Genomic DNA, 11,715 nt, shown 5'->3' on the forward strand with positions numbered 1-11,715 from the left:
CTCCCTCAGGAATTCTCCAGCCCCTTCCCAGCTCCCTCAGGAATTCTCCAGCCCATTCCCAGCTCCGTTCCCTGGCTCCAGCCCCTCAGGGTGTCTCAGGTCACCCAGAACTGGACACAGCACTCGAGGTGTGACCCCAGCAGTGCCAGAGGGACAATCCCTGCCCTGCTCCTGCTGTCACGCTATGTTTGACACAAAAACATCTGAGTTATGCTCAAGGCTGGCTTCCTACAAACCACCTGGAGGGGAGGCAGGAGTCGAACAGCACAGGAGGGGAAGGAAGTCCCAGGGTGCCACCAGGCAGCGTTCACATGGAAAGTGTGATGCACCACAACGTCACCTAAAAATGTTACCAGCCATGTTCTAATTGCACAGCTCTAATTTCCTAACTCACACATTTTTTTACTTCAGAACTGTGATGTTCCTTTAATTTGGTCTTTTACACTGTGTAGGGTGAGGTGGTTTTGAGAGTAACAACACTGGGTTGTGAGAAGGGGAACCAGACATGGAGTTTATCTCCTGACAAGGAAAAAGGGGATTTGTTTTGAGCTAGGAGCTGAAGGAGAGAGTAATCCCAAACCAATGAGACATTGTAGCAGGGAAATACCTTGTACTGCTGGTCTTCTCCAGCCTAAACAATTCTGTGATTCTGTTTCCACAAGGCCTCTGGTTTGACAGAATGCACAGAATATTTCTGTTTTTGTAGCACTTGAGAAGTGAAGGAGGCTGTTAATGCTAATCAGGAGATTCATTTTTTCCTTAACCGTGTTCTTGGGAGTAATTGTGTGTTTTAATTTGACCCAAGATCCACATTTTGTGTGGGAAACTTTGTCCCACCATGAGTTAAGCTGGCTGCTGTCAGCAGCCCTTGTCATGGAAAGCGTTAGGCAGAGCTGTGGTGTCACTGGGAGCTGGGTCTCTCTGTTACTCACTGCCCTCCACATGTGCTATTTCACTATCTTTTGCCTGTTTGTAAATTATTGTCTTGTGAAAAGGGGAAAAGACTACAAGACTGTGGTGTTTACAACAGAAAAATGTAGTAGTAGGAAGATGTGAGCAACACAGAGCTTCTAGAAAGCTGAGTTAGGTGGAGTTGAGCCCAGAAAGAAGCAGTGTTCGTGCTGTGGGAGCTGGGATTTGTGATGGGCTCAGGCTGTGAGCAGTTCAGCACTAATTTATTCCACTGTAGGGAATGGTTTTTGGGAATGGTTCTGGTGTAATTCCATGCCCAGCGCTGTCACCCAGCTCTTACAGTGCTTCCAGAAAATCCCCCAGCAGCAGGATCCCTCCTCCAGTGGAAGCTGTGTAAAAGTTTCCCTCATTGCTGACAGACATCTTCTCTCTGTGTAATTCCAGATATGTGCCATCATTGGAGGAACATTTACTGTAGCTGGGATCCTCGACTCCTGCATTTTCACAGCATCAGAGGCCTGGAAGAAGATCCAGCTGGGCAAAATGCAGTAGCAGTGAAACTCTACCCTCAACTCCAAGGACAGGAGCAAAGATTGAGAAGTCTACCACTACCTGTTTTTGTCTTTATTTTCTATTTGATTGAATCAGTATGTTTTTCTCTAATCAGGCTGCTCAGTGAAGACATCTTCAACAAATCAAAGAAATCTCCATGCATTTCAGAGCTCTGAGAGGGAAAAATCAGTGGAATCAGGGTGTGGATTTCGATTCCCTCCCCCCAGAAAGAGAGGTTGAAATGCCATATGAGATCTAAGTAAGGATGGCAGCCTGTCCTCTGGGAGGTTCCTATGGCAGTGTACAAACTAGGGAGTAGGTGGCAAAGGGCTGAACTGTCCTGTGGCACTTTCTGGAGGTCTGTTGGATTTGCATGATCAGACAATCGACTTTTGTACAGGGCAAAATTACACATGAGGAAGAAATTCCACCCGTGGTGCCAAAAAGGTGATGTATCTGTTGGTGAGGAATGGAAAGTGTTAGTCCCCACAGCAAACCTAAGAGACAGAGGGCAGAAATAACACATCAAGAAATGTTTTGTGCTTCTGTTGAAAGCTCAGTCATTCAGATACAGCCTTTTAAACAAAGTGAGAAAAGGAAGCCTTCCCCAGCTACCTTTTCCTGAGTAATCTGTGATCCTAGCAGTGGAGGGCATTTCTTTTACTCTGGATGTAAAAGTGGTTTCATTTCTTCCCACTAACTGAATATCCAGTCTTGTGTTTACAGGTGGCATGAAGTAAAAACCAAACTGAGCAACACAGTTTTATGTGGCCTTTGCTTTGAAAGGGAATAGTTGTCTTTACAGAATTAGCTTTTATTTCCTCTGTTTCTAAACACAGACCACCCAAAAGTCTGGATTCTGCATTTCTGCTATATTATTGCTGGTGGTGTTTTTTTTTTTGAAAAGAAGTTTTATATTGTCTGTGCTCAGAAAAATGGTGCAGCCATCTGGGTGGATGAGCACAGCCTCCCCTCTTGCTTTGTGTGTGTGTGTATTCAATACACCTGTCAAACACAGGAATTCTGACTTTTCAGGATTTAAGGTGCCTCCTTTTTCCTTTGAAACTCAGTCAGGAGTCTTTTGTGAGCCCTGGGCTGACACTGTTCTCCCACAGGTACACAGGGCAGCATTCCCACAGGCTGACCCTTGCTGGGAATTTTGTTTGATCCCTTAAAATGGTACCTGAGCTTCCCTGTCCTTTCCTTCAAGCCTTGTCTTCTGGAGCCTCCAAAAAACGGAGGTGTGAGGGGAAAACTCCTGCCAGGAGTGTCTTGCATGTCGTGCTGGGCAGGAGGTCACAAAAATGAGACCAAATGCCCACCAGTGCATTTTTCCAGAGCCTCATCAATGTTCCTTGAGTAGTGACAGTCTCCGCATGCCTTGTGAATGTCTGAGCTGAGGATAAACAAATTTTAAATCTTTCAGGATGGATTAAAAAAAAATAATAATAAAATCATAAAATAAAAATCTTGAACTCAGTGCTGTAAATTCTGAGATGGGTGCAGGGTTTCTCTTGGATGATATCCATTGCCTTTTCCTAGAGGCAAAATATCCAAACTTTTATGCTGTGATGATATGAATAGTTGAATATTCAGTGTTATTGTTAGAGTCAGATGCATTTCAAAAGAATTCCTGATTGTTGAAATTGTCTCATTGCTTTGGAAGTAGGGATGGTGTAGCCAGATTTATCCACCCACCAAAAAGAAGCAGCCAGCTGCTGTCCCCCTGCCATGCTCTGCCCTGTAGGGACTTGGGACAGCATTGGAATTTTTCCCTGTTCTTGCTCTGGGCTGATTGCTCTTAGTTAAACTGGATTGTGTAACTTCCTGTACCCCTTCATCTATGAATAGATTTTTTTTATTTTTTTTTTACTCTTTTTTTTTTAAATTTTTTTATTTACAAAAAAATTACTTGAAAATGAGATCTTGTGTTCATTTGGGGTGCGTGCCTGCGAGTGGAACCCTCTGGACGTGGGATTTTCCATGGCAATTGCTTCTCCTGCTGGCTGAAGGATTTCCTCTAATCCACTGTGACCAGCTGAAACTCACAGCTAAAATGTCCTAATTTTTCCTTTTGGATTTGATGAGCCTTTGCTGACAGCTGGGGCACAGTGGATTACAGTGATGAGATTTTTAATATTTTAACATCTTCCTTAAGCTGAGATTTATTTAGTGCATCCTTCTGAGCTGAGCAAGGGGAGATCTTTGCAGTACAGTTCATTTTCTGAAATTTCTCCTGTGGTACAGTTTCTTTGACACAAGCAGAGGTTTTTGCAGATTCCTCGTGTCCCCTGGTGTGTCATTCCCATCCTTCTCCCCATTCCCTGTCTGGATTAAACTGCCTCCTGTGCAGTCCAGGCCAGTTCTCTAAACCAGACCAGAGAAATTGGTTTGTTTGGGTTGGTATTTTGGGGTTTTTTTTGGAAATAAACAGACTTCAGTGTGCCTGCTGTCTCTGCCAAAATATCCCCTGCAATAAGTAATAAATCACAATTTTGGTTTGTTGGTTTTGGTTTTTTTTTTTATTAGAGGTAGAAATGGAAACCAAACTGTACTCAAGTTCTGGCAGGAGAAACAGTCAGTACCTTGGTTCTCTAAACCAGCTGTAAGCCTCTGAGTGCTGCCAAGCCAAGGCCACCTTCTGGGGCTGTTGGAAATTGTGTGAGCTTTTGTCCTGAGAATTGTCCTTCAGACCTGGCTGGCTCGGTCCCACCGTGCTACTGCATCGTGTGTTTACAGAGGAATCTGCTCCTCATCTCTCCAGATGTGAGAGAGGCACTTACTGCCTCTGCACCCATGAGATCTCACTTTTATTCTTCATTTTCTGAAGAGAAAATGAGTTTAGTCGTGCTTTTAAACGTCCTTGCAAACTAAAGAATTTCGAGTCAGAGCAGAAGGAAAGCCTCATTTGGAGGGTTCTGACTTTGCCCTTTCATGTCAGTGTTTTGACAGAAGTATTTGGGTTTCCAAGAAAGACATCCCTGTAGGAAATATTTGAAACTCCCATTTTAAATTATTCCCTGTAACTCTTGACTCCACCCTACGGTGAGAACTTGAGGCATAGGATGCTTTGCAATGGTGGAATTAAAAACTTCCAGCTCTAGGGAAAGTTATTAGGTGTATTCTAGGCAGTATCTGGACTGCTGAAGAGGATTTTTAAAAGAAAATAAAATGGAAATGGGGTACAAAAATCCGGGAGAGATGCATCTGTGAATGTGTGATCTGATCTCTCGAATACTTGGATTTATGTGCGCTGTAAAAAACGAGATCTGCAACGTAGGTGGCCCTGTCTGCCTCCAGTTCCTGAGTATTTCTCATTCAGTTCTCATTCTTCCCCTGAGTGACACATGGGCTCTCGGGGCTGGGAATGGCTGTGATGAGTCTCTGCTTTACAAAAGTTGTTTGAATTTGCAGTTTAGGGATGTCAGTGAGGGGTTTCTCCTCGGAATGTGGGAGAGGGGCAGGGAGGAGGAGCAGCCCTGCCATGTCTGGTACAGCAATGTTTAAAGCACAAGTCTTTTACATTTCTACAGTGGAGACTGTTAAGGAGTTCTGGCATTTGTCTTTTTAATTTGCAACCTTATGTTAATAAACTGTTAGCCTTTTTAGTTCCATAATTAAAAATAAAACTCTTACGTGTTTCCATTGGCTCCTTGTTGCGCTCCTGTTGCAAAATCAATCTAAAGGGGCTTTTTCTCTTGTTTTTAATTGTGATTTCAGTGAAGTGAGCGTTATCACACAGTGAAATAACTGGGAGCCAGGTCATTGTGGTGAAAGTTAGCACGAGGCTCTTTTGTAATCGGCCCTGAGTCATGTCTGGACATTCAGTGCTCGGTTTTGTACAGTACCAAGTGTCCCAACCTCCCTTTTTTTTTAAGGAAAGGTGAGTGAACTGTGCTTGGAACTTGCTAGGTTTGGCTTTAGTCATTGTGTTCCTTGGTATATGAAATAACCCAAATTTTGCCCCCCTCCTCCTTTAATGTCCACTTGGCCTTGCCTCAGAACCATTTAGAAAGAAGTCTCTGAGGCAATTATTAAACAGTAAAAGGTTACAACACAGTGAGCTTGGGCTCAAGATCTCTGCACCATCTTAAGGAACAAATTCCCTTTATGTTGGTGTGGATCCTTGTGAAGGAAGAGGAGCCTGTTCCAGTGTTTGGAACTCACATTTCCACAAGTGATGGGGTGGTGCTGAAAGTCCCTTGTTCTATAAATGGTAAATAAAGGTGTTTGTCCAAATCCCAGCCTGGTACAACTCAGTCCCAAACTTTCCCAGCCTATCTTTATAAAAACCCAAGCCAAACCCAACCAAGCTGTGTCTCAGCCAATTAATTGGATAATTTCTACCAATTTTCACTGAGAATAAATTAATCTCTGTCCCAAAAAGATGTACTAGGGCCACATTTACCTGAAAGGGAACTGGTTTGTGCAGGTGAGCTGCTTTACAGGGACAGGGATGCAGGTGACAGTGACACTGGAGCAGGGGAATTTGAACCTGGCAGAAGGGGAATTTGTGTCCCTGGGGGCTGAGGGACATGGGGCCGGTGTCACTGGTGTCCCTGGGGGCTGAGGGACATGGGACCAGTGTCACTGGTGTCCCTGGGGGCTGAGGGACATGGGCTGGGCAGGAGGAACCAGTTTTCACCCTCATTCGTGGAGAGAAGTGACTGCTGGTGAACAGCAGGGGAGGGCTGAGTGGAGAGAGGGATGCACAGGTGAGGATGGGGACAGTGCCCAGGTGAGGATGGGGACAGTGCCCAGATGAGGACAGTGCCCGGGTGGGTGGCAGGTCCTGCACCGCGGGTGATGCCCAAATGGGTACCAGGAGGTGATGCCAGGTGGATAGCGGGGTGTGATGCTCAGGTGTGTCCCGGGTCTGTTCCAGCTGTGTCCTGGGTGTGTCCCACGTGTGTCCCGGCTCTGTCCCAGCTCTGTACAAGGTTTGTCCCAGGTGTGTCCCCGCTCTGTCCCCGCTCTGTCCCCGCTCTGTCCCCGCTCTGTCCCCGCTCTGTCCCCGCTCTGTCCCCGCTCTGTCCCCGCGGTGCCCTCCGGCCGCCAGGGGGCGCTGCCGTGGCGCTGCCGGAAGCGGAAGCGGAAGCGCTCCTGGCTCCTCTTCCGGGCTGGCGGCGCGGCGGCGGCAGCGGGTGAGGAACCGGGAGCCGGTATCCGCGGCCATCCGGGGCCATCGGGGCCATCTCCGGCCGGCGGAGCCTCCGCGGGGCAGCGGCAGGGAGCGGGAAGGGGCTCGGGTGGCCGGGGGCCCCCCCGGAGCTGCGGGACGGGGAGAGCTCGGGCTGCGGGGGCTGCTCGGCCTCCTTCAGGCTGCGCTTTCCTGATGCATTTCTGAGTTACCGCAGCCCAGCCCGCATGGGAGGCACCAGTGCGTGCAATAAAAACTTGCGGAATTGAGCAAAAACAAACCTTTGATTTAATTTATCCCTGATATAATTCATCCTTTGCTGTGGGTGTCCGTGGCAGTGCTGTAGTGCAGTTATTAACATTGCGGAAAGGCCAGAAGTAGCTCGGATTTGCAGATGTTTTACCTGTACGCTCTGGTGAGGAGCATTATTGGAGGTGCTGGGGCAGACTCCTCTCTGCAAGCCCAAAATAGAGATTTTTATACACGGATATAAATGAGAGCGGTGTGACTGCGGGGCAGGACCCAGCTGTCCTGAGTGCTGAGAACGGGGAGTTTGGGACTGGAAGGATGGTCTGATGTGCACGTGTGTCACTGTCAGGCAGGAAAGAGGCTTCAGCCTTCCTTGGAGGCCGGGATATCAGGGTTTCTTGATCAGTGGTGGGATTAAAAATAGTTGGAATTGTTTTTTTGTGTCGTGGCAGACTCTGTGGGCTGGGGTGATGAAATGTAGTGTGTGTGTTGTGAGCACCTCTCCAGCTGTTGGGGTGTTTTTTATTTCAGCCAAAATGAAGTTCAACCCCTTTGTGACCTCGGACCGCAGCAAGAACCGCAAAAGGCATTTCAATGCCCCCTCCCACATCCGCAGGAAAATCATGTCCTCGCCCCTGTCCAAGGAGCTGCGCCAGAAGTACAACGTGCGCTCCATGCCCATCCGCAAGGACGACGAGGTCCAGGTACTGCCCTGCCCCGGCTGCTCTGTCACACCTGAACTCCTCTCTCTGGAGTTTCCAGGAGGAATTTCTCCATGGAAAAGGAGCTCAGGCCTTGGAACTGCCCTGGGAGGTTTGGAGTGCCCGTCCCTGGGGGTGTCCAAGGAAAGACTGGATGTGGCACTCAGTGCTCCAGGCTGGGGATGGGTCATAATTTGGATTTGATGATCTTGGAGGTGTTTTCCAAGCCAGCTGATTCTAGGATTCTGTTTTCATGTGCAGCCTGTGTAAAGGGAAGGACAAGACAAACTCATATTGGTGCTGGAGCTTTGCCCTCAGCATGGCAGAAATAATCTAAATTAATCAAGTCATGACTTGGGCTATCAAGTGTTCCTTAAATTGACCTCAGTGACAAGGATTATAGCAGGAGCACAAGCATTTCAGCTACGTGAACTGATCATTGTGCTGAGCTAAAAACTTTAAACAGTAAAACACAAATCAAAGAATTGTTCATTTTTTATAGACTGTTTGCTACCTGTGATATTTGAAAGATTAGATTAGAAATGGGTCCAAGCTGAGTGGCTTTTTTATATAAAACACAGTGATAGGTGAAAAAATAGGGTAAGAGGTGTTAAAAAGGGTTCTCTCTTTAAGATTTACTGCAGGGAAAATGGGGGAGAAGCAAATCCTGATGTTCCATGTTAGTAATGCTGAAATTGTCCAGTCACTCATGTCTTTGTGGCGTGTGTGTGCAGGGAGCAGAGCTGGGGGAGCATCCTGTGCAGCTCAGCTGGGTGGTTCAGTCACAGTTTGTGAGATGGGGTGTTTTTGGGTGTGGCTCAGCGTGTTTGCTGTGTGCAGGTGGTCCGAGGACACTACAAGGGGCAGCAGATCGGGAAGGTGGTGCAGGTGTACAGGAAGAAATACGTGATCTACATCGAGCGCGTGCAGCGGGAGAAGGCCAACGGCACCACCGTGCACGTGGGCATCCACCCCAGCAAGGTATGGGGCACCTGGGGGCTCTGGGATGGGGTAGAACTTGGCACCAAGGGGTGGGGATGCACCTGGCTCAGGGCAACCCCCGGGATCAGCTAGGGGAGAGCTGGACCTGCCTTGGCCCCCTGGAGCCCCCCATGCCCTGGGCTGATCCCCCAGCCTGGGCAGCAGGGAAGGGTTGGGATTGTGTCCCTGTGCCCTGCTCAGGTGAGACCTCACCTGCAGAGCTGCCCCAGCCTGGGACCAGCACAGGGAGCACCTGGAGCTGCTGCAGAGAGCCCAGAGGAGGCTCCAGGATGAGCAGAGGGATGGAGCAGCTCTGCTGGGAGGAAAGGCTGGCAGAGCTGGGATTGTTCAGCCTGGAGAGGAGAAGTTTTGGGGTGTAACAATTGTGGCTTTTTAGTGCTTGATGGAGCTACAAGATGGAGAGAGAATTTTAAGGGCCTGGAGGGATATGACAAGGGGGGTTGGCTTTAACTGCCAGAGCAGGGTTAGATGGGATATTGGGAAGGAATTGTTTTCCACGAGGATGGGCAGGCCCTGGCACAGGTGCCCAGAGAAGCTGTGGCTGCCCCTGGATCCCTGGAAGTGCCCAAGGCCAGGTTGGACAGGGCTTGGAGCAGCCTGGGACAGTGGAAGGTGTCCCTGCCAAGAACAAGATAATCTTTAGGTTCTCTCCAAGCCAAACCATTCTGTGAATAAGGAATGGAGATGCTGTCTCAAGGAAATGTTAGGGTGTCATGAGCAGAGATGTGAGTTGAAACCACAAACTCCTCATTGTTTCTAGGACTAGGAAGTTGCTAAAACACTTCATAATCTTGCTAAAATACATCTTTGAGGAGACTGATGTTTTCAAAGCACAAAATGGATCACTTAAAACAATCCTTTATCTTTGCAATGTGGCACTTGCACTGGATGAGGAGATGTTGGAGAGGCTTAAATAGATGCTCAGAATTGTGATTGTTCTTGCAGGCAATTGTGAACTGAATCCTGAATCTGGGCTTAGCCTGAGGTTTTTAGAGCTGGTGAAAACCAGGCTAAGCCTGTTCACATCATAACAGGAAACATTTCAAGCTAAACACAAGAACTAGCCAAATCCTGGTTTGAAGCAGATGAATTCAGTCTGCTTCAGCCTTGCCATGTGGGCACAAAGATGGAAGTGTTGGTAGAAAAAATCCAGTTGTAACAGGTTTTCTGGTGTAAATGGTTGGCATGGTCAGCAGAGGGAGGGCACAAATATTCCAAAACATCACGACTTGTGTGCAGCAACAACATCTGACTGGCAAGGTGACATTGTGGTGGAGCCAGTGCATGTATCTGTGCTGAATAGCAGCGAGAGAAACCAAATTCTTCGCTGGTTCTTCACCCTCTGAAAATTTTCATTAATTAGAAACTAGACCTCAATAAAGCTTTGCATAAAGATTCTGGTTATTAATGCAAAGAGAGCAGAGGAGTGTTTTGGTACAGACTTGCAGTGGGCTGTGTGAACAGTTTGTACCTCTCCAGAGCAAAGAGGTGGGAATTAAAAGAGACCTAAATGCACAAGGAATGAAGGAGAAAATGTGCCTATATGGGAATTCTAGGATTTGCTTCTGTTTTCCAAGTAGTGCTTTTAATTTCTTTGCCATTTTGAGGAGGCAGGAACAGGACTTGTTGGATAAATTCTTCCCTGGGAAGCAAAGGGTGCCTGGAGAAGCTGTGGCTGGCCCTGGATCCCTGGAAGTGTCCCAGGCCAGCTTTAACTGCTGCCTTTGTGGAGATGGGATCAGCTCTGTGCTGTGGCTCAGGTGGATTTGGTGTTGGTTGCTGTTCTTCCCTCTGGACAGGGACCCTGAATTCCTTGTGCTCTCTCCAGGTGGTGATCACCAGGCTAAAGCTGGACAAGGACCGCAAGAAGATCTTGGAGCGTAAAGCCAAGTCCCGCCAGGTTGGCAAGGAGAAGGGCAAGTACAAGGAGGAGACGATTGAGAAGATGCAAGAATAGATGGTTTCCTGATTGACACCATTAAAAAAAATGCTAAAATTCAACCCCTTGTGTGTCTTCTTTCAAAAATCTTGATGTGTCCTACTCAGCATTTAAATATTCCTTCTTGTATTTTGACTTTGTAAAAAAAGACGTTAAATTTAATAACTTTGTACCTGTTTTTACTGTTAAAAAACCCTGTTTTTTCCTTGTAAAGAAATATTTCAACCAACCTGAAAGAGCAGTGCAATCCTGAAACACCCACCTTAACAGTAATTGTATTTCTGTCTCTTCATTAAATGTGTCCACGTTTTTTCTAATATTAACATGTTAATTCTGTGCACTGAATATATAATTAATTCAGGTCTTATATTAATGGCAGAGCTTGAGGACAAGTTTATGGAGGCAGAGCTGACTGATTTGGGGAGGGATGGGGTGAAGTAGTCTCAGGGCTGTTGGTGGTGTTATTTTGGATGAATTCTCTGTGAGAGATTTTTCCTGTCCCTTTGTACCTCCGTAATTGAGAGTTGCTGCTGTGTTGAAAGCAGCCCAGCAGTTAAGTGAATTCACTGGCTCAGTGAATGGCTCTCTGATTGCTGGTACAGAGGGAAGGAAATTCATCTCTCTCAACAACAATGCAATCTGAAACAGAGGATGCTGGCACTCGAGGAAAATGGTGTTTTAGAAGCCATTCACAGGCCTGGCAGTGAAGCTGTGGTCTGTCAGCCGTTTCTCTCATGAAGGCTCAGAGGTTTTGTCCCTCCGGCTCGTGCTGCTTAATAGGAAATTTCTTCACCTTGAGTGGGTGTTTGAGGGATTCTGTGAGGTTTGTTTATTACCGGGACCTTTCCAGCTGTGGAGCTGCTCTGTGGGATGGTGTCCCACATCCCCAGTTCCCCGAGGAGCTCAGAGCCAGCCCTGGCCCGGCAGGAGCTTCGTGTCCCTTTACTCGGCAGCCTGTAGGGGATGGGGAGCCGAGCGGGGCTGGAGATCCCACCGGGCCCGATCCCAAAGCAATCCCGATCCCACAGCAGTCCCCGATCCCACAGCAATCCCGATCCCACAGCAGTCCCGATCCCACAGCAGTCCCGATCCCACCGGGCCCGATCCCACAGCAGTCCCCGATCCCACAGCAATCCCGATCCCACAGCAATCCCCGATCCCACAGCAATCCCGATCCCACAGCAGTCCCCGATCCCACAGCAGTCCCCGATCCCACAGCA

The 11,715-nt window shown here is 47.8% G+C and overlaps 2 protein-coding genes across 2 annotated transcripts in view; both read left to right on the top strand.

Annotated features, from left to right (window-relative positions):
* Positions 1-5,112, top strand: part of ERGIC1 (endoplasmic reticulum-golgi intermediate compartment 1) — a 36,979-nt gene extending 31,867 nt beyond the window's left edge. The window contains exon 10 of the mRNA XM_015641954.3: positions 1,357-5,112. Within this exon, the coding sequence (XP_015497440.1) occupies positions 1,357-1,464 (108 nt within the window). The 3' untranslated portion in view covers positions 1,465-5,112. The remainder of the gene's footprint in view (positions 1-1,356) is intronic.
* Positions 5,113-6,506: 1,394 nt separating this feature from the next.
* Positions 6,507-10,557, top strand: RPL26L1 (ribosomal protein L26 like 1). Its single transcript, XM_015642252.2, has 4 exons — positions 6,507-6,608; positions 7,385-7,557; positions 8,395-8,535; positions 10,385-10,557. The coding sequence occupies exons 2-4, from the start codon at positions 7,390-7,392 to the stop codon at positions 10,511-10,513; spliced, it is 438 nt and encodes a 145-aa protein (XP_015497738.1). The 5' UTR covers positions 6,507-6,608; positions 7,385-7,389; the 3' UTR covers positions 10,514-10,557.
* Positions 10,558-11,715: the final 1,158 nt, after the last annotated feature.

The sequence above is a fragment of the Parus major genome, chromosome 13, assembly GCF_001522545.3.
Source record: "Parus major isolate Abel chromosome 13, Parus_major1.1, whole genome shotgun sequence".
Classification (NCBI taxonomy): domain Eukaryota; kingdom Metazoa; phylum Chordata; class Aves; order Passeriformes; family Paridae; genus Parus; species Parus major.

Excerpts from the sequence above, each read along its gene's own strand:
- RPL26L1 (XM_015642252.2), top strand. The coding sequence starts at position 7,390 with ATGAAGTTCAACCCCTTTGTGACCTCGGACCGCAGCAAGAACCGCAAA. Across the intron at positions 7,558-8,394 it reads GCAAGGACGACGAGGTCCAG|GTGGTCCGAGGACACTACAA; the intron begins GTACTGCCCTGC and ends TGCTGTGTGCAG. Across the intron at positions 8,536-10,384 it reads TGGGCATCCACCCCAGCAAG|GTGGTGATCACCAGGCTAAA; the intron begins GTATGGGGCACC and ends TGCTCTCTCCAG.